The 22756-nt window shown below is 43.4% G+C and overlaps 1 protein-coding gene across 3 annotated transcripts; it reads right to left on the bottom strand.

Annotated features, from left to right (window-relative positions):
* Positions 1-9058: 9058 nt before the first annotated feature.
* LOC133014097 (upstream stimulatory factor 2) lies at positions 9059-22446 on the bottom strand. 3 transcript variants are annotated; one of them, XM_061081238.1, is made up of 11 exons: positions 22100-22446; positions 21584-21624; positions 21253-21347; positions 19504-19623; positions 18604-18757; positions 15918-16011; positions 14033-14071; positions 11076-11134; positions 10636-10730; positions 10006-10134; positions 9059-9181 (listed from the first exon to the last, which is right to left on the bottom strand). In XM_061081238.1, the coding sequence occupies exons 1-11, from the start codon at positions 22132-22134 to the stop codon at positions 9092-9094; spliced, it is 951 nt and encodes a 316-aa protein (XP_060937221.1). In that variant the 5' UTR covers positions 22135-22446; the 3' UTR covers positions 9059-9091. The 3 variants fall into 3 exon arrangements, with proteins under 3 accessions (XP_060937221.1, XP_060937220.1, XP_060937222.1); XM_061081237.1 differs by having other exon boundaries at positions 21253-21356; positions 22100-22445; XM_061081239.1 differs by lacking the exon at positions 14033-14071 and having other exon boundaries at positions 21253-21356; positions 22100-22445.
* Positions 22447-22756: the final 310 nt, after the last annotated feature.

Raw genomic sequence — 22756 nt, 5'->3', positions numbered from 1 at the left:
GTTCACTTGTATTTATGTGCACTTTGTCTCTGTGTTGCCTCATCGCTGCTGCAGGCCCGTCCCATTCCGGGCAGCGGTTACCTAACTCTGCTGGGGAAGTTCTGACCTCCTCATTCCTCCTGCTCGTACTTCTGCAACTCTACTTCTGAAATGCCCTCGTCTATTTTGGAGCGTTCTGCAATATCAAATCAGCTATGAACTTTAATATTAAATTACTTTCCTCAGACAGAGCCCACAATTCCACTCATGAGCAACCCGCTGCTGCTGCTGCTGCTGCTGCTGCTGCTGCTGGAGACCATGATTTCTTTACATCACCATCCTCTAGTTTAGTGCTTATTAAATACTTGTAGATGTGACTTTTCCCAGAGCAAACGGGCAGCGAGCGCTGGAGATTCCCAGTGAAAAGGCCGAGACTGCACGGGTCAGTGTGCTGCACGCACGACCGAGCTGCTCCACGCTGGAAACCCTTCGCTGCGGAGGAGGAGACACTCTGGAACATCCATTGCTCAGTCTAAAGGATGTAATTACAACCTCTCGAATGGAACAATTAGCCCCTCATTTTCAACACATTCAGTTTTTGCATAATACACGTGGAACCTGCAGTGAAACCAAATTAAATCCCTTTGAGAGCGGTGGAATAGTAGGCAGGATTAAAAACGTTCATTTGAGAGTCGAGGTGTATCTATATGAATTAGATAAAGATGGATTTAATGACATCAGATGAGGTTTGTTACGTCTGAACAACTTTGCTTCACGTGTTTCACCCTGCAGCAAAACTACAGGATTGTATATCATTGACTTTGCGTATAGAACCCAAGCTCTTCCTTTTTCCTGTTTCATATAACACACATAATCTATAGTTTGGATCGACTTCATTCATCATTCTTACATAATGAAGAACCCAGAAACCCCCCAAAAAACTAAAGAGCAGCTGCTTCAGTTCCATTAAAACGTAATCGCTAATTTCCGAGCGCACAGCTGTTGATACTGAGACTCGTAAATATTTGAAAATGTGCGAGAATTAAAACAGTGTGTATTTAATGACAGTGACACAATGATAATGGCCCAGATTGTAAATAACTGCAGAGCAAAAAAACACACAGCTCCAAATCTGTATGAATATATATTTCCCCCCCCCCCCCCTTATCGTTGCGGCGGCGGCGGCGATAAACACCTGAAGATTAATTAACCTGTCAGCGGCGAGGAAACTATTCCAACAACAACATCGGGGCTGTGGATGAATTCAGAAAATCAATAGTGGTGGAGATGAAATTAGAAAAAGGGCAAAATAAAGGTGCAAACTGATAAACGGTGGGCCGGGTCTATTCTCATTACACCTTTTACAAATGGCCGGCGTGTGTTGACTCAATTAGTGAAACAACAGGTCTGAGGTCGCCTGCGTCCGTGTGCCTCGACCTCTGATGACCCTGCAGGCCCGTGCGCTTGCACAACCGCAGCCACTAGTAACACACATCACAACACCACATGTTTGTGTTTCTGTGTGCACGACGAAGAGGAAGCCGGCGCACATGTGTCGAACGCTCGTCATCGTTTGTCTTGTTTCACCGAGCGAGACGCGATGAATCAGGATGAATCAGAAGGTGACGTAAGCGCGTGAGCAAAAGGGAGGAAACGCAAACAAAAATAAAAATCAATCCCTCAGTCAGTTTTTATCTCCATCTTGTTGTGATGACACTCATCTCAATTTGAAGTTGATCCGATGAAAGCCCTGGTACAAGTACATCAAAGTAAAAATCTGGAATATGGCCAAAATGGCCACTAAATGCAAAATATCAGGCTTCCTCTTGTGTTTTTCCAATTGCACTTAAGACTTTTTTGTTTGTCTGGTCATGATACACCTGTATATTGATTTTTGTGAAGACCGGTCAATGTGAACACGTTCCAGGGGTCTCGGGGGGGCACCGTTGAGCCGTTTTTCGACGCCCATTGAAAATTCCTTCAGAATACGTACATTTTCACCACTTTCTAACTTTCTGCACATTTTGGTAAGAATTTGAGCATGTTAAAGCCCTCAAAAAGCCAATTCATTTGCCTGAATAATAATAATAATAATAATCCTTACAATTTCAATAGGGCCTCACCTGACCTTTGATGTTAGTGCTCGGGCCCTAATGAGTGGAAAACCCCCAAAAGAGAGAGAGAGTTTGTAGGTCTGTGTTTTTCCTGAGCATGCGTGTTACTGAACAGCCACTGAGGCAATCAGTAATCTCCTGGCCAAACAAAGGCAGGCACCAGCGCGGCGGACAGATTCACCTCAGCAGGCGCCACGCTGCCTCTCTCCTCCCGGTCGAGGCCGTTGCCCCCGTCCGCCCGTGTTTCATCATCGTCCTCTCCCCTGTCCTTGTCCATTTCTCACCCCCTTCGCCCTACTCCCCCCCACCTCACCCAGCCTGCTTTATATGGAGCTGAGAGACATTCAACATGTCAAACCAATCCCCGTGTCAGAAAACAAGCTCCACAACATTGCAGCCAAACTGTCGCCACAGCAGTGATGGTTCAACCTAAACATCTGTAATCAAACACGTTTCTCTATCACGTGCTGCTCCTCGTAAAGTGCAATGCATCTGTCAGGATGAAGAGGGCGCTGTGGAGCTCAGGTTTACAGGGTTGCTTCACTTTGAGAATTCCCGTGTGTGTGACGAATGAGAAGCAAGTTCCTGTCACTTACTGGAACTTACATTTTTCCAAGAATGAGTCACATCTAATCCGTGAAGGTACAAGGAACAGATACTTGGGTTAAAAATATCAAAGTAGATAAGGTTCAATTCTATTTCAATTAAAGCCCTTTTACTTCAAATAAAATAAAAAACAACTGACTAAAACAGGGGTTAAAAGATTGTTGGTTCCCCAACAGCTAATTATTGTTGTAAAAATGCAGCCGTTAATTAATTATTAATATTAATATTTTGCGTCGCCATATTAAACTGTGTTAAATGTATTTCTCTTCTCCAGATACGTGCATTTAAGAGTAAAGTATATGTAACATAGTATTTGCATGTCCACTGTTTAGGAATATGCCTTATGACAAATAATAATTTAGGTTATCAGGCAACTTCCTTTTTGTCTTTTATATTTCTGGACAATATATACAAGTGTATAATAGTAAATATTTGATATGATATAATTTGTAATCTTTGTTTATGCTAAACTGGGCGTCAATCTCTGTATTAAAATCTGTGATACACCTGAACATGCACATTGATGAGATATTTAGACATGAATACTCTCTGTGATATTCTGCACATTCTCCATACATCCGACCTTTCTTCTTACCTGAGGGTGATGTGATATCGACTGAAGCCTCTGAGACCATTGATCTGATAATCCAGAGTTTTTGTCATTTGATTTTTAATGTTTATATGATGCAGATTTACTCATAATCTTGTCTCAATCTTTTAATATAGTGCTAATCTGTCACCATTATATTTCCAGACCTCACTGAGGGACTTTAAGAAGCTTACTGAATTAGCGATATCCTAAAATAGTTTAAAAGATTTAATTTCAGAAATGACGATAGTATTATTTGCTGTGGCATTAACAACCGAACTCTACTTTAATAAACATTATTTACAGGAGCTGTCGCCTCTTACTTCTTATTTGTGTCCCAGGGCTTCACACTGGAGTCGAACTTTCAACATATGCAACATGTGAAAAAGTCCCTGATGTGTGATCCGCACCGAGGACGAATCTGAGACCCTGGCACAACTCATTTCTTTCATCCGCCGCCTCCTGACAGCTGCAGAACTCAGACCTTTGTGCTGCTGCCGCTATTATGAGCAGGACAGCTGCAGTGGAGTTATTAATGTGGCCTGAGACAGACGAGAGTCGGTGTGCTACACAAGGTGTGTCAGGTGGAATAAAAGTCTCTCCGGCTGCCATTTTCCACAAATAACAGCCTCCGACAGAGAGGGAATGTGAAACAAGCGGAGGCGACGGACACAACACAACTCCCGACGGCGTGTTCCTGTAGCTCGGGAAGCACGGAGGTGAGAGAGGCCTACGGGACGTGAGACACCGGCTCAACGTGTTGGCCGGCGCCGGTTCAATCGACCTTTCGCTTCGGCCGACGAGCCTAAAGACAAAAATGTAAAAAGAATGGAGGAGGGTGGGGGGGTGAACTTCTGCAAATCTCAGGAAGGGTTTTTACAGCAGGCGGCTGTGCCCCCCCCCCCCCCCCCTCCGGGCAAACATGGCAACAGACATTTGCTCAGTACTGACCAGACATAAACCAGCCTTTCAAACCCATTAAACATTACGTTGGCAATAACAATTTATCGCTCACAGCGGACACACTTTCCTCCTCCAATTAATACTTCCATTAATTGTAAGTGAGTTATCAGCACGTAGAGGTGGAAGTCGCACTCCCGGTCGCACTCGTTTTTTATTAGGGGATGAAAAACACGTGTCTGTGTGTTTGTGTTCGGATTCTGTTTCCAAACTGACTTGATTTATTTTTCTGGTTGCATTTACTGGAGCTGAAACTGGAATAACACTAGAGCACAGACCAAAATCCAGAATCTATTTGGATCCTGAATCTCATATCCTAAATGATTTATTTTGCTCGTGGAAACTAATCAAACATATTTTTACTCTTAAACTTGTGTATTGGACAAGATGAATAATCATTACACGATGTTATGCCACAGTAATAAGCAACAGTTGTCAATAAGTTTAAAAAACCTGAAAATATGGATCTGAAATTCAATGTACTTCTAAATATCAGTCACGAGACTCCAATCCATCCCCACAGTTTACTTTTAGAGCACATGTGTGGATTCAGTGGATCGCCCCTTCAATTCTATCAAGCCACACGCACTACCAGGCTTCAGTCCCCTGAATATGCCTGATTATTTCCATCTAGATCCATGAATCATTGTCTGATGTCCCCAAACGCCCCATCTCACAATGTGAAGGGAAATGAAATATCAAATATTCCTGGATCCGCCCCCTGATCCGATCCGATGAATCTTTCTTTAATCTGTCAGGTCGTCATTAAAACAAACAAAACCCAGAAGAAACCAAAACCTGCTTGATACGCTCATCACCAATGTTACTTTTAAAAAAGACTTTTAGTCGTGCAGAGCGATGAAAGAAATCCAAGTGTAACAAAATGAACATGAGTGGACACAACAAAAGTAAAAAGACATAATGTACAAACAGTTCACGTGCACATACGTCGATGGGAACAAGCGTGTGTGACGGTGCATGTGCTGCATGTGAATAGGAAATGAATGGGTGTTTGTTGAGAAAAGAAAACTTCACTTCATCCATGCACGGCTCTCCACACAGACCTCTATCATGTTTGTGGGTGAACGAGGAAGACAGACAGACAGGCAGGCAGACAGACAGACAGGGAGCATGTATGTCCCAATCAGAGAGGAACGTGGGATCAGAGATCAGCCACTTCAAACAGAGACAGAGACACACAGACGCCTGCCCGGCCTGCCTGTCTGCCCGGCCCTGGTGTCTCTGAACGGCAGCTGACAGGCACAAACAGACAGAACCGAGGCGGACGTCAGCCGAGCAAACACCGGAGAAACAACGCCTCTTTCAGTCTTAACTGTTTTGTACCGAATCAGCCCGAGGTTAAGAGATCGTCCAGATCACGTCCGGCTCTCGGCAGCAGACTGATGTTTAGACGCCTCAGATCAGCGGTGTCAGGGAGAGCTTACGGCAGATGGGCCTTTTCATCCCCCATTGATCCCTCTCACCCAACATGCCCTCACTGTGTTCCCACTGCTCCGCGGCTTCTCTCTTTACCAGCGAGTTGATCAAGCGAGTTCAGGAGCAAACAGAGGTCACATATTTACTCCAGAGACAATTAATCCTCTACGTTTGTTATTCCTCAGACAGAGAATCTCCCAAATGTTTAATTTGGATGTGGAAATGAGGCAAGGTAAACAGTGAATCATGATTTTGAGGAGTTTGTAAGAAGGGGAATGGTGCAAATTGTCAAGAGAGATTTATTTGCCATGCAGCCGGAAATGAAATCCCATTAGAATTTATCTTTCAGAGCAGATGTGTTCACCTCCAATCTTAGGCAAATAATACCTGTAATAAATAGCAGCTTCATAAGCTTTTTCTAAATTCATCTCAAATGCGCCCAAAACCTATTTTCTCAGGATCTCGTACTATGTGTGTTCGAGGCTTACACACGCAAACAGAAATATTCACTTACAAATTTAGCTTATTTTACATGTTTTGTTTGTTTTTGTTTCAGTTCTTCTCACTGAGAGGGAAAAATGTCTGAGCACCAATCAGGATTCAGCGTATCTCCAAAACTTACGTAACAACTGGGGGATTGTTTGCGGATATTGACTTCACAGCTAGCTGAGCTTTTTTTGTTATTATTGATCTTTGTTAATCTTCACAGATATTAAAATATTTGAAAAAATACCCAGAATTTGAACAAAGTTGTTATGGCATTAATATTATTTTCCAAAACTTGAATTTATATCTTTGCAAATGGAGAGATATTTCAAAAATATTTATACTTAGGATTTTAATTAAAGGTCTTATGGTATCATCATTTATCATTGTTATAAGTAGTAGAAGTAGTAGCTGTTATTCCCAAAACTTTCTTTTTGATCCTTAAATAGTTGAATATTCAAACTTATTAATGAATACATAGGATTTTAAACAAAGTTCTTATGGTGTTATATTTTATCACCGAATTTAGTAAAGAATGAATGAAATCTGACAGTTTAAGTTAAAAAACAGTAGACAATAAGTTTACGTTAGGACAGAGTGAGAAAATTATGTAGAACCAAGAGATTCACTCAAATATGAAAGTTTCAGGAGTCACAAGACAAAACTTAAAGTGAATCACATGTTTTTCGAGATTTCCCGCTCACAGATGTATTGTTATTTTTTTCCAGAGCCAGGAGAAAGGACAGAGTCACAAGCAGAGTCCATCAAGGTTATTAGCTAGTGAAAGTTTATTTTCCATTTTACTGTAAAAGACGTCTTCCTATCTAACCTGAGAACAGTGAGGCTGCTACAGACAGAGGGGTCGTGTTTTTCCTTCCTCACTCTTTTGCCATTTCAAAAGAAAAACAAGAGGAAGAAGAAGAAAAAAAGAATTAGCCATGAATGACCTTTTCATTTTTGTGAACATGTTATTTTCCCAAAAGCATTATTGATGTCTTCACATTCTCTGCTCCCCCTCTCACTGAGGTGTAAAAAACAAAAAAGAAACAAAGAAAAAGAAATAAATCTACTGCAGAGTTTCTCATCCGTCCACCTGGGCCACAGGAGCCAAACTGGACAGATCAGACACTTGCACTAGCTATGTCGGGGTTTGAATCTAGCGGCAGAAGCAGAACGGTTTTAAAAATGTGATGCCTGATTGTTGTTTTTTTTTTGTTTTGCTGCATCCTAAGCTGTTGTAGAAGCGGTTGTGCTCTAATAAGTGGTTCTGAAGCTCGATATCCTTCTCCCACTTCCACTCACATGGCCCAGAGCAGAGCAACAAATCATGTATATTCATTCACAAAAAAAAAAAATACATCAACAATGTTAATATTGGCTTCTGCTGTTTGTGCAGCCGTTTACAGTTTTACTAATTGTTTTGCCTGAGTGGAAGCAGAGCAACGATCGCTTCCAAGTCCCCCCCCCACCACACCCACCACCACACACTTTCTAACCACTCCGCCTTTTCATGGAGAACGAGTCGTGCTCAACTTAACAAGTGCAGCACCAGAATCTCTCCTTCTCCGTAGTGAGCAGACAGTCTTTGAGTGCGGCTCTCCAGGGTGCCTCGCTCCCCTTGTGCGTTGAGCATTTGAAGTGTTGCAATACCAAAATAGAGCAAACAGCTTGAAATGAAGCAGGGGGGGATTATTTTTTTTTTTTTATAGGTACTGAGACACCAGTAAGTCACATGAACAAAAGATGAGAATGAAAACCACAGTGCCTACATGTGTATATGGGTTAGCAAAAAGTTGGAATTTGCGCTGCACTCCTCTCCGGGTCCACGCTTCCAGAGCGCCGGGCGCATCAATCGTCTGCGTGTTCCATTTGGAACTGACAAGCATTTTAACAGTTGGAACTTCTCGAGTCGTTTTGACTTTTTTTTGAGTTATTTTTTTTTTTCTGGGTTAAGCAAATGCCCAAGAATTCAAGTATGCCACTTTTTCTTTTTTCTCTCAAATCAAGCTGGAAGATTGCACACACACCCACACACACACACACACTTCATGGTGATTAGAATGACAAACGGGGGCCAGTGTGAAGTTAATGAGTTATTGATTGTTTACTCCCAGAGATAAAAAATCTGCCCTAACATTCTGTAACATCTGTATTAAAACACGAGAAGTCCTATTTACATAATTCCGCCCGGAAGCAAAGGCCAGCACAGCTCCTTGTTTGTCTTTGGGTCTAGGTAAGCTATGTGTGGGTCACATTAATTCCACTCTGCAGAATCATAATGCGTTTGATGTTTTTCACTTGAAATTCACTCTGCGTCCCTGGGGGGGGGGGGGGGGGCACGAGCTTCAGTGTAACTGGTCTCCATCAAGGCTTCTGGCAGCAGGCGGACTAATAAATTAAAGCAGCTAAAAACAACATATTAATACACAACTCAAAAACACAAACTGAAAGAAAATAAAAAGCATGAACTAAGTAAAATTAATAATAGAGGGTGGGGTGTGGTGTGTGGGGGGGGGGGTATACACTGACATGGAGCCAAAATTATATGACAAACATCATAGTCCATGAGTGAGGCAACGTAAAGACAAAACGGGGGAGGAGTTCAGCAGAGGTTCTCTTTCGGTGTAGCTAGTGAAGCTCTCGGATGGTGGTGAGAGGGAATCTTGTCGCTGAGCACATTTCCACTGAGCAGTAACGGGTTGTTATCTCAATATGATTGGAACAGTCAAGTGCAGCCACAACGGGCCGGTGAAGGGTTCGCAATCTGGGAGCCCAGGGAAGGACGCCTTCACTGAAAAGAAAGTGATTCTTCACAAAGTCCTTGTTTTCCTCGTGTTCTCGCCGCCGCCGCCGAGTTGGTAGCGTGTCTGAGTGGCGGTGCTTGTCCCCCCCCCCCCGCCCGCTCTACTGTCTTCCTCCTTCACTGCGGCGGCGTCTCTCCAACCATCTCGATGCCGTGCTGCTGGAGTTGTGCTCGGAGCAAAGCGTTCTCGTTCTTCAGCTCTTCAATCTAAAGAAGAAAAGGAGCAGAAAATAAAAACAAGAAAAAAATCAACATTTACATTCTGGTGACGGCTAAATATAGGCTCCGAGTTAACAAACCAAACTGCTTCCTCCTCTGTGCGATCCCGAGGATTAAAGCAGGCGTCTGAAGCCTTGTTCAAAGACACACCTGTGCACAATTAAGCGGATTATCACATCTTGATGAGGTCTGTCATCTCCTCCACATTTCCCTCGGGTGGAACCCGAATCCACCGCCTCCCAACTAGGGGACTGGGAGACGGATCCTGAGCTTTGAGCATCAGAGTAAGAACATATTACCGAGTGCCTCGCAGGCCTGGGTTTCAATAGGGAGACGCACTCGCCTCAGAGCTGCAAGATCTCACAACACTTTTGAGTGCATTAGCATGCCGTCAGTTCTCACACAAACCCCAGTGTATATTATTCCCACAGTCTCTCAAAGCACCGATTTCAGGTAACACTTCTCATTGTATGAGAGCCAAGTCTTTGAACCTCTCTGTCAGGCTGTGATGATCAGCTGCTTCGGGGTTTGTTGAGGAGAAATAAAGATGCATATGGGGTGAGGGGGATTTCAAGCCTCTGAGATTTGAGTGGAAAGATGTGGCAATGCACTCCAGAGCAGCGTAATCGATTCAATGCAGTGACAATCTTCACAGCCACATATGCAGACCACCACGGCTGCCTTATTATGTGCAAATGTATTTATCTTCTACACAAACACCTTAAAGGAAAGATTCTTCTTTGCCCATCTTTGAAGTCATAGAATAGGCTCTTGCCACATTTGCGAGCCAGAGCAAAGGCTGATATTCATACCTGCTGCCTGCACAGCTCATTGTCCACTTGTATCCTCTCCACTTCCTTCAGACTCTCCTGAAACCGCACGTTGCTTTGCCTCAGCTCACGGATGTAGTCGCAGGCTTTGGACAGGATGCCTCCTTTGCTCTGGAGGAACAGAGATGTTGTCACACACATGAAACATTTAGAATTTAAAAACAGAAACCCGTATCTAGTAATTCCAGAAATCCTTATCTGTGCACCGGTAATGTTCCGATGCGATTTGGACTTTTGAATAAACAGGGGACCAGCTATAGCAGTGGTGGCTGGGACTCATCTATGTAAGAAACGTGACATCGTGTTCACAAAAATGGCAACTACGGCTGATTCTCCAGTTCTGGTTCCTGAGTAAAGCTTTGAATAGACAGGAGAACAGCTCTTTGTGGTGCAGCTTCGGGGGTTCTGCAGACTGAGTCCCGCAGCAGGTCTTTACACACCGCGGCTCAATTACTGCACGTCAATTTTACAGTTTCTTAAAGAAATGAGCAACGAGCATCACCACAGGCCAAGAAAACAGGCTCATTCACAAACAGGCAGGTTTAGAAAGAGCACTGCACCAACTCAGGAAAACCTTAACAGCCGTTAGGAGTCAAATAAAAACCTCCTTACTGCTCCGGTCTTGGTGCTGTCGATATTGCAGTCTGGGATGATCTTGGAGAGGGTGACAATCCAGTTGTTGATCTTGTCTCTTCGCCGCCTCTCAACTGAGGGGAGTAAAAAAGCCACAGATCAGCAAACGTTGAAAAGAAAAGGATAAATGCAAGCCACATTTCTAGATTAATTACATTTTCAGATATTAGAGGTCATTTAAAAAAAGAGAAGAGCCACGTTTTCATCTCCAGGATGTTGTCATTTCACTGACTGTAGCTACTGCAGGAGTTTGACAGCTGCACAGTAGCCTCTAGTGGCCAGACTGAAAGCAACATGTTGTTATCGGTTCCTATTAGAATATTTTGACAGGGCTCGGGCGAGCTCCACTTAGACGCCGCACCGCATTGTGTCGCACTGTCTGACGGAGTCAAAAGCCACAATCACGGCTAATTACCCACCTTCATTATGTTGCGCTCTCCTTCTTTCGTCTCTCGGTGTTCGCGGTCCATCCATTTTCCTGCAGTCAGACAGAAAATAAAACACTTTTCATGCACTACAGTCTCTCCTCCCTGTGCCTGGCATACAATCAGGCACCAATACAATCAAATCCACCAAATTTGCCTAAATTAGTGCTTATTAGAACATGTTTTTCAGTGCTATCTCTGTATTCTCTTGTCAGTGCCGAAGTGAGATTTCAAACGTAGCCTCAAAAGCTGTGTCCTGCCTTTGGTACAATTACTGTTAAGTCACACGGCTACATGAGGCTGCATATTCAGTCCTGACACGCCTGAGGGCCTGAAGCCGGGCTTCACTGACAGGACTACTGAGACCCATCCGACCTCCTTATTCTTGTTGGCTGTCCATTTCCCAGGTGTGGCCCAGAGGGAGGACGTCGCTTTATTATGCTGTAAAATTACGACACTGGAGAAAACCAGCTGCTGTCCACTGGAGTGTGGACGCTCGGCTAATGACACAACTGTCTCTTGTCTCTGTGTCTTCCCTGAGGTCTTCTGTTAATTAAGTTCCTGAGAAGTGACAGGGAGACTTATCTAACAACCTACCTCGGCACAAGCAGACCAGTAACACACTCGCATAAGAGCATATATCTGTATTTCACTGCTTCTTCTGTCCCTCTAATGAAACAGAACCTCACCAGTCATGCAAAAGAACAGAAACACCACAGTAATGTCTTTGCTCTGGCAAATCTTGTCTTGATATATGTATGGCAAAGGAAATTAATCCAACCATTGTTTTTCTAGATTTATTTCTGGTAACTGGACTCGTTCCCCACGTGGTAATAACATCCGATCACAAGTGGAAAGCTCAGCTCACACCTGTATTTAAAATGCATCCTGAATGTGTCTCCTGTGACCACTTGTGATCAAAAATCTCTGTTCTCAGATCTATATTCAAATAAACACACACGTCCCTTGTGTTTGAGAAAGAACAAATGATGTGTTTGTGTGTGTGCCCAGAAACCATTATGTGGTTGTCTCTGTTGATTTTTTGGTGGAGGCCAAATACAAATTAACACATGATCATGGCCACATGCATCTCGGACCACTTCCTGATGTGGTCTGGGAGATGGGATCTCGGGACGCATTGAGGATGCATTTGGGTGCGTTCAAAATCACATTGGAGCTCTGGTCCCAGTTTTCTAACTTAAACCGTCCGAAAACTGAGAGAAAACTAACCAAACGCAAACCAGACTGGCAAAGTTGGTAGCGTGATCAAACCCAAGCTTAAATATCATTTCCAAAAATGTGTCTGAAGGGGAAAGGGTCGGGTATACACACTGTAGTTCGCACCTGGACCTTACATTTCCACTAGGGATGGGATATTAACACCAGGTCTGAACTGGGTCCTTGTTGTGTGAAGTTGATAAACACCCTGTGAGGTCATCCTCTGTCCTCGTCTGTCCCTGCACCACAAATCTTTACAGCGGCTGAATTTGTGAGGCATCAACACAACTCCGCCGCTTGACATCTTCGTTTCAGACATTCACTCAAGCCAAACCGCAGTCTCTCCTGTATCTCAAGACATCTTAATGGGATTTCAGCTGTAGAATGGATTCAGCCCAGCAGTACTCTTCGGCAGAACATTGAGAAAATGTGTATGAATAACTAAATGTACAGGCCTAGAGATTTCCTACTTTCACAACTTATAGAGGCAGACTTCAAATAAGTGCTCCTGAGAGCTAAAGCCACAGAAATCCAGAAAATGATCAGAACACAATCCCCACTGACGAAGCACTTTATCCATTCAATTTAAAGCGTGGATATATTAGAGGACTAAGTTTGTACTTTCTTAAATTGATCTTTGAAAAGAGAAATGCAATTTCACTATCACTGCCCACCCCCCACCCGTTATTATACTACAGTATTACACCAAGCATGGGCCTGAACAATGAACCAGTGAAGTGTATATCGAGATACAAGGGACTGCAGATTGGGCTGTAATTCCCTCAGTGGATCATATTAAGCAATTTTGGTTGAAATCATGGACTTCATACAAAGATGGACGACATGACAGCTCCTAAGAAAGGTGAAATCAAAGCAGCTCAAACGACGCCTGCTGGCTGTCTGCAGTGTAGGTCATTAACTCCACGTCCTCCATGTAAGTGGATGGGACATGGCCCGAACTAAAAAAAAAAGATTGTTCCTGTCATTTTGTTAGCGCTTATCACACTGATGTATGTTCAAGAGTTTGTTTTTTTCCAGTAAATCTGGTTTTAATGTATTCAATGCTATTAAAACGGGATGAAGCATCATGGTTGACAGCTGAGACTGATCCGCAATCGGCCGAGTGCTTCTATGAGCGGGACCTCGATGCCGCGGCTCCGTGACTCCGGTCACGAATGCCAAGATTGTGGCGTTTGGATCCAGGATATTTGAGCTTCGTTTCCCGGATAGTGGGAGGAAGTGGAGAAGAGTCGTCCATCTTTATATAGAGCCTAAACTGATTGGTCCAAACATTCCTGTCCTTTCAAACCTCAAATACTAACTGGTTCCAAACTGGGCTAAATGAGAACAAAACTCAGAAAAGTACAACAGAGGACACTTTGACAATTATACTAAAATAAAAGTGTCTAGCGAGCCATTTGTTTCCAGATGGAGAACAATGACCTAATTTTCCAAGTCCTAATGGAAAAGGATGTTTGCCACGAGCACGACTAACAACAATGGATTGGGGTCAGCACTGAGGAAACGATACATCTGTGTCTCACACATCAAGAGTAGGTTGAGAATCACCAGGGACGTGTGGGAAGGGGGTGGAGAGCAGAGGTTTGTGTGTGGGTGTGGGTGTGGGTGTGTGTGTGTGTGTGTGTGTGTGTCTTCTTTCTTCTCGTGATCTAATTTGATTTGCTCATTTACTGTAAAGAAGAGTGTGGGAGAAATGTGAAATCTGTCCTCACCAGTCTAAACCTTCATGTTGCAGCAGGTCGTTTTCACTTCTGCGGATGGAAGTTTTCATTCATATCACTCACATTTCGAAGATAATGTCACTGTTCATTAGTTTACACATTAGTTTACTCAAGAGCATTGTGTGTTAATCATCAACTATTCATAAAAGAGAAAATAAACAGAAATAAACATATTGCATTGTGAGGGATAAGAAAAAAAACACTTCACGGAACATTTCAACACAGTAGCGCAGGTATACAATGAAGCTTGCTCTTTACTCTTGACTGGAAAGTAGTTTTGTTGTACAATGTGAACATCAAAAAAACTAAAGTGCTGCTGCCAATTTCAAGGCAAGAACTCCCCATAACTCTGCCCACAACAAATCGTTGAGAAATCTAAAGTTCGTAAAAATCACATGAGCACAGGAGCGGAGAAAATCCTTGTTGTCAAACCATGTACTGTACACTGAGCTGACAAACAATAAATGAAAGCCAGGGAGTGTGTGTAGGCTGCTGTGATTCCCTATTGTGTTGTCTTTAACTAAAGGCCACTGTGAAAAGGTAAAAGAAAGGTTATATGCTCTCTACAGAATCACAAGTTAAACCTGAAGAATAAGCCTGGTAGAAAGCGGAGGAATAGTCACTTCGCTCCTTGCTAACTCAATTTGACAATAAGTCATGTGCTCGTTTTGAGTGACCAAACGAGTTAGCAGCTACGCTTTGGCTTTTACATGAGAAAAACACAGTTACATGCTATTTAAAGCCTCTTTTACACCCACAGACATCTTGCTTTTGTCCGCAATGGGAAAGATTCACTGGGCATTCACTCCTGGGTAAAATTACTCTGAAATAGACAGAGGTTTTTAAATTGGCACAAGCTCTGATAGAAACATGACACCTGGGTATACGCGCTAATTTGGCAAGGCAGAGAGGTGAGAGAGCGCCTCAGTTGTCGCTGCGGAAAAGAGAGAAAGGCTAACTCCACTACTGGCAATGGGAAAGGAGTCAAGGACTCTCTGTTTTAGCGGGTTCAGCCATGTTATAAAAACCCACGTACAACTATTAATTTTGGTGTAAAGGATGTACAAGTAACACGAATCCTTTACTCTTGTGATCCATGTGAACCATTGTGTTTTCAGTACAAACGTGCAGCCTGAAAACAAAATAAAGCATCATTATCAGAGGAAGTATCCGGACAGCCTGGTATCACGCAATTAAAATGACAACACAGTTTGTCTTTGCTCAGGTGAGCCTGCTGATTATCTTAATAACAGCAATCACCAGCGTGTGGCTAACAGTCGGAGAGAGACGGAGATGGATTCCTTTCTGACGCCTGATTATAATGATCCATGTGGTGAGTTTCGGCGTGAAACAACAGACGAGGGTTTTGGAGTAGAGGGAGAAAACAGGCCAGCCGTGGTGTGCTAAAATGAAGACTCTTGATAAAGGATGGTATGAAAAAAATGTCAACCTTCACGGTGAACTGAGGAGGGATGAGGAAGACTCCCTGGGGAGAGACAGTCTGGAGTTAAAAGAACAACAACTGCAGTAGCACTTGTGTTGCATACATTTAGCCGAATTGTAGGTTTGATAGACCTGGAATATATTCTCTGTTCGCAAGTCCACACAAACCCCGTCACCTGAAACTAAAAAATTACTTTATGCTTTATACACCACTGCTAGAAAATGCACAATGCACACCTAACGCATATCCCAGCAATTCTACTTCTCCAGCCTCCTCCTGCCTTAGCGTTTAGGTTCATGTGAATTTTACGAGCTTTGTTCACTCGATATCTGGGGAGGTTTGTTTAAATGTTGTGTAGAATGGAGTTTCTTGAACTGAAATGAAGCCAGACTATCAAACGTGAACGTGAAGCCTTGAAGAGTTGATACTTACGCAGGGAAGGACTGTGTGCGTGGGGCAATGTTTCGTTGCACTCCTGCCTGAATGGCATCAGGTGGGGTCATCATCACGTAAAACTGACCTGTGGCTGTGGAAAGCACAGGAGTCATTAGGTTAGTGACGGGGATAAAGGCAGAGGGGCAACCTGGCAGGAAAGACTGGGTCTTGTTGCCTCAATACAACATCAAACAAGAGTGTATTTACTGTAAAGAAGACTGAAAAGAAAAAGAAAGCAAAATCCACATGGTCATACACAATGCTTTAATTTCTCTCCTGTACAATGAACACTTAGACGGAATAAAAGTCAGGACTCCAAAACCGAACCTAACAAACTTTGACTGAGATAGAAATGCACGTACTCCACACTCAGGGGTGCAGACAGCGTCTGTTTCAGTGCTGCTGCGACGCCTGTAAGACAAAAACACCAGGACACTAACACCAGATGGCCAACCTGACCTGGCTAGACGAAGAAAAAAAACACAGCAACACAATTTACTGCTAATTTACAGACGGAATAAATCTGCTTAAAAAAGTAAGATTACAAAAACCTTCCCTGTCAAATAAAAAATACTTTTTTTAAACGTTCTCAGAGTTTTCTTCAAAAAAAGAATCAGAAATAAAAACTTTATCTATTAGTAATAATACAAATCTGATTAAAAGATATCACTACAAAATCTTGGAGAAAATGTAATTACATAAATTACATTACAATTTCCACTCAAACAGTCTCTTGTTTGAGTCATTATTTATTTGGGATTTTATCCCTTTTCTCCTCCTTAATGCTGCAAAATACGAAGGTCAAACTATTCCCCCATCCAGGGTCCGGTCCTGCCAGAGCGTGTTTCATGGACTGAGCCCACTGTGCTCCCCTTCACAATCCCTCACCTCACAGGAGACGTCAGCTTGCAAAGCACTCTCCACCTCCGCCCTGCAGTGCACTCCTCAGCCGGTGCTGTAAGTCATGCCTGCTTAAACTGCCCGAGGCTCAGAGAGGAGAGAGAAAGAGACAGCAACCCACTTCCCCCTGCAAGGCCCTGGCTTTAACAGTGACCCACAGCAAAGTAACCTCAGCCTTCTTCCTGCCTCTGTGGCGTGACCATCAGCCGCTCGCGACACCCAAAAGACAAACAACTGCATTTCACCGGTTGAATCAGAAAGATCAGTTCAGCGTGTTTGGTCGAGCACTTTTCCACATCTCAATGTTTTAAGATGCAACAACACACGTCAAGCTTGTTACCTCCGACATCAAAATGTCTCAACAGCTCTGCTGTTCGACCCAAACCCAGCTGGTAACAGCTGGGTTTGTACCTTGAGTCTGTCACACAAGTTCTAACAGAGGTGAGTCAATTGATACGGCCTCAAGGGTGTCAGACTTCTGCTGGTGTGTCATGTGATTCTAGAGGAGACAGGGTGTGTGGATCAGTGTGTTAGCCTAACAAGACGTTAAGTAATCGATTAGGGATGAAATACATGGAAAATTTGACTTGCTACAAGGGGGAATTTAACTAATAAAAAACCCTAATGATTTGGAGAGAAACAATGATCTTGAATAACTCGTGACTGTGTGTTTTCTTGAGTACCACTTAACTGGAATTTTTTCGTTTGAAAAGATGTTGGTTTACAAGCTTGGTTCATGTTGCTAAAATGTATAAAAAGCTAATGTGAGCTTCATAACTAACAGGAAGTGTCTGTGCTTTATTATTATGAAATGCTATATAGCTGTGTGCTGATACGTGGGGGACATTTGTGTAAAATAAAAATATGGTATTTCGGGACCATCTCTGCTTTAATCTACACACACACTCACTGTTTCTTTGTTGGATCTCAGATTCAAACCTTTTCATACCTGAAACCTCACGACCAACAGGGAGATAAAAAAGCAGAAACAATGGGTGAAAAATTACAAGTTACATTCATAACCCCACAACAGGCACGACCCTAACCCTCATGCAATCTGGAGAGGGAGAGGCCTGCAGTGTCCACCTCCCCTAAAACCACCAGAAACCACTAACAATCCACCATTTCAACTGCGGCCGTCCGCTTGATCGAGATCTGACTGAATAATACAGAACAAGCAGAAGCTGGTTGTGTACAACAGAACCTCAGAGCTTCTTTCTCCAGCTCAACCGAACCCAGACCCGTCTCCTCTGGATCACCAGCAGAAAATCGCACGGTTAGCGCAGCAAGAAGACAACAATGACAGAAAAGAGGAAGAGCGGAGGAGTGTGTGACATGTGACATGAAGCAAACACTTAATATGATAAGTGTAACTAACCTAATTTCAGATGATATACGACTTGTGTTGTTTACAAAGTGACACAGAGAGCATTATTTAAAAATGTGTCTGACATATTCCTGAGCAAGGAATCTGTTAAAAATAGGAAAGTCTTTAATTATAAAAAAGTTTAATATAAGCAAGATCTAAATATCTGTAATTAAAAGTGAATAGTGCACTGTTTGGGGGACAAATAAGTGTTCAGCCCAAAAGAGCCAAATCGTATTAAATGTTAAGAACGGCCTTAGTTTCTTTCACATCAGCCGGAACTGTGGGGAACATGGTTCATTTACAGCAGCAGAAAAAAAGGGCTGATGCTCAGTTTGTCGCTTAAAATAATGGCTAAATTAGCCCTGTAGCACTTCTGCGAGCTTCAACCCAAATTAAGTGTGAGCAGCGACTCACCCCCTGCCTGTGTGAGAGTCGGGTCGGCGGCGGCCTGCACAGACACGGTCCCATCGCTCACCGCGGTGGCGGGGAAGTAAGCGAAGCGCGTCTCCCCTCCCACCGCCTCTCCTGCTGGGCTTCCTCCATTACTGAAAGGGTTTTGGATCACAGCCTGCGTCAGATAAGAGAGAAACAGAAAAGAGCTTGAACAAGTAGCAATGGAGCCGTCGCAGCAGGTAAACGCACACCTCAGTCTCCGTCAGACTCAATCCCGGTATCCCCTCCAGACCCCCAAGCAAGACACAGTGCAGTTTGACAGCTGGGATAAAAGGAAGGGAAAAGCAGTGGCAGTGATCTTTTTTAGCAGCGATAACAACAAAGTTTGTAAAGACATCAGTGTGCTTCAAATGAAGACATTTGTTCTGTTCTTCCACTGAAAAAAAATGCATGTTTTTAATCTAAAAACATGTTCTAAATCTGGCTCTGGCTGTTTAACAATAACTACTGCCATTGCAGTTTATTTAAAAATAACTCTGCAACAGCATCTTAAGTCTCTGTGAGTCGTTCTGCTTCAGGCAGACGCAGGCACATGCTTCACTGATAACACCACTCAGCTAGTTTAATGAGCTCCGAGGAACAAACTCCACTTGCAACTTTAATCAAAATAAAGAAACTGAATGTCTCAGTCACATATTTTTAGTAGTGTCTGCAAACATTGGCGTTGTATGGCATCAGACTGTGCCTGCAGAAACTAAACTTGTTGGTAGGGTTCATGTAATTAGTCTCTTCAGGAAGATTCTTGGAAACAATAACCGGAATACCAAACGCCTCACTGCTTAAAATGTGGTAGAAGACTATGGTTAGTCTTGAAAACAGCGAATTCTATTTGATTATTAAAAAAGAGAGAGGCTGAGGTACCTGAGCAACAGCCTGAGGAGCCCCAGCGAAGGCAGCTGTGGAGACGACGCTCACTGCTCCACCCCCATCGTCTCTCCCCTCGAGGTGCTGGTCAGTCACCTGAACAACTCGATACGTCACCTGCAGTGTGGGACAAGACACAAATAAAAGAGAGGCAGAGAGGGAAAAACAACAACTGCAGCCCTATAGCAGAAGTAACACGCTCCAATCTAAACAACCGTACCTGACTTGTAGATTTGTTTATCATCTCTACAGCTTCAGTTCCTCCGTGTGTCTGACTCTATAATCCAAATCTGTGCAGTGCATCGCTCTCACCATCCCACATAATGCGTGTGCATCAGAATGTGCCTGATTCAATTTTAACAAGTCGAGAAAATTAGCTTGTTTGTTCCAAGAATCGGTATTTGTTTCCTTCCATCATGTGACTCTCCTCCTGACTGACATGTGACAGCAGCCTCATGCCAATCCTCGACCGGACTGGAATCACATGATCGCTCAGACTCGCACGCCAAATGAGCCACATGGATCACTGACTTAATTCCCTCCAGTGCAAATCATCCATACAAGGATAAGCCAACTGGAGTATCACAATACTTTTTCCCAAGTTGTGTTTATTGTGTCCCATTGCCCATCGCTGGCCTTTTGTTGCCGTGACGACCAGATAGGTGGACACAGCAAAGGAGACACTTCTGATAAAAAGGTCATCAATCATCAATCATGTGACCAGCAAAAAAGCACACATTCATACCTTCGGGCAATTAAAAGCTCGCCATCCTCCTGACTCGTCTTTGGAAAAAAGGGGAGGGGGAGTTGACGCACTCGGCGAAAAAAACACCACAACACGACATCATGCAGCCGTACACAGGAAAGACTGTTTGTGAGAGTTTTTTCACACTGCGAGTACTTACACCACAACACTCAGCGTGACACAGCCTAAATCACAATGAGCGCTCTGAATAATGAATACATACATGCGGCGCAAAGTGATGTTTACTGACAATCATATTATCTCCCGCTGTCACGTTTCACTTTCATCCCCACTTATCAATATTTAACGTGACACACTGCAAGTTCCTCATTATGTCTATGCACAGGCACTTTTAGTCAGCATGACACTGGAAGTAAATCTGGAGCATGATTGTTTGTGTTGCAAGGGCTGAACTGATGGGATACCCCCCCCCCCCCGAAACATGTGACCACTGACAATTAGTGGTGGGGGAAAAAATAGATTCTGTTCAGTATCGCGATATTTTGCGCCCGCGATTATATCGATACTGTAGCACAAAGTATTGCAATATTTAAAAAAAAAAAAAAAATATATGTCTGCTTTATGTTACTGTATTGTATTTAAATAATTGTAAGTTATGTGCTGGGAGCTCAGCGTTCATGTGAGAGGTCTCCTATTCAGAAAATAATTACAAAGGTCCTGTGTCCTGAATGTTCAAGGACAAAGTTTTTGCACTACCTTTTCTTAGTTTTTGCACTTCAGTTAATGTGTAGAAGACAATGTTGTTCACAGAATTAAATGTGACATTTGAAGTGAGTTGAGCAGTCTTATTTTCCTCATTTTTTGTAATGCCTTTGAATAATATGGGGGACATGAATCGCAATATATACCGCAGAATCGAATCGCAATACTCGCGATAGTATTGAATCGTGGCCCAAGTATCGCAATACTATTGAATCGTCACATTTTTGCCAATTCCCACCCCTACTGACAATCCCAAGCTCCTCTCATCGTTTACTCACCTGCCCGCTCTCTGTGCGGAACTGATATTGTATGTTATGGTCACCGAATGCTGCAGCCTGCTGAACACTGGCTATCGTCACCGTCTGCTCGTCTCCTGTTCCGTCTCAAGGGAAAAAGAGAAGCAAGTTGTGAGAGTGCAAAGGATGGAACAACTAATAAAAGACAGATGTAATAAGCCCGGGAAGCCTTGTGGAGAACAACAATCACCAAGACACAAGCTGTATTACACCTCTAATCCATGAGATGAGGCCGTTTACAGATGTGTTGTGACCAGATGTGGTTGCAGGAGCCAGATGTTTGCCAATGACAGCTCGCTGAGTAAACTCTCACCTTCAGATACGTGCACCACCTCTTCGTCCTGCTTGTCTTGGCTGCAAAAACAAAAAGCACGCATCAGTGAATCAAGCAGCTGATGTCCTCAAGTAAACAAATGAAAGAGCATAAACTTTGACTTAGGTAAACAAAACAAAAAAGGTTAAAAACAGGCAATAAACTATGTAAAAACAAAGCAACGCAACTGTCCTCAGGTTACCCATAGAGTTGTATGTGCTTTAACGGCTAGCTAATGCTAACTGTAGCCGTGCCGCTGTTTATAAGCTAGTTATAACCGTGTATTTCACGTACTTTTTACCGCGCTACACCTGAAACCTCGCAAGCTAATCCCACTCCTCTCGCTAACCAGTCTCCCCAGTGTCTTCCCAGTTTGACAGCGGCTTGTTTCACATCGGGAAACCCGCTCTCCGAACGCCCGCTAAACTAGCTCTCTTCCCCAAATAGCATGTCTAGCTACCGTGGCTAGCTGCCCCCTGCGTTAGCCATCTTAGCCCCAGAGTGAGTGTGGGTTACCTTGCGGTGTCCAGACTCTGTTCGAGCATATCCATCAGGGTTACGGTAAAAAGAGCTATTCGGTGTCACAGGCGGAGATGGAAGTGCTGATCACGGGAACAAACACTCGGGTCATGTGAGAGAGACGGCCCAGGACACGTGAGGGATCGCTCGGTGTCGGAGTCAAAATGGAGGCCGCTGCTCTGCTGGTTGCTGCCGGGCGATGCGAGGGGACTGCGATCAGCTGCGAGCAGGGAGCAGCTGTGTGTCTGTTCACAACCAGGAGCACAACACGAACCACAGGAACAACACGAACAACACAAAACACACGTCCTGGTAGAGTCATGTGTGTGTCTGATGGTGGAGAGCAGCTGCAGATACAGACAGGAGGAGAAAAGAGTTTCAAACAGAGGAAGGAGAATTCAAAACAAGACAATTTGTATATTCGATGAGTATTTTTTTAGAAATATTCGGTAAAAAACTGGCAAACATGGTCCTTTTCTTACCTGAGGTACTTGCAGTTATTGGTTTTGGTTGTTTATCTTGTTTGAGATACGTTTTTTAAAAACAAATAATACATATTAATTATTATTAGTAGTAGTAGTAGTAGCCTACTATTATTATTATATTTTTCTTACCTGAAGGTATTTGCAGTAATTAGTTTAGTTTAAGATAGTT

Source organism: Limanda limanda, chromosome 11, assembly GCF_963576545.1.
Source record: "Limanda limanda chromosome 11, fLimLim1.1, whole genome shotgun sequence".
In the NCBI taxonomy this organism is placed as follows: domain Eukaryota; kingdom Metazoa; phylum Chordata; class Actinopteri; order Pleuronectiformes; family Pleuronectidae; genus Limanda; species Limanda limanda.
Note: the sequence above shows the minus strand (reverse complement) of the source record. Positions and strands in the feature narration are given on the sequence as shown.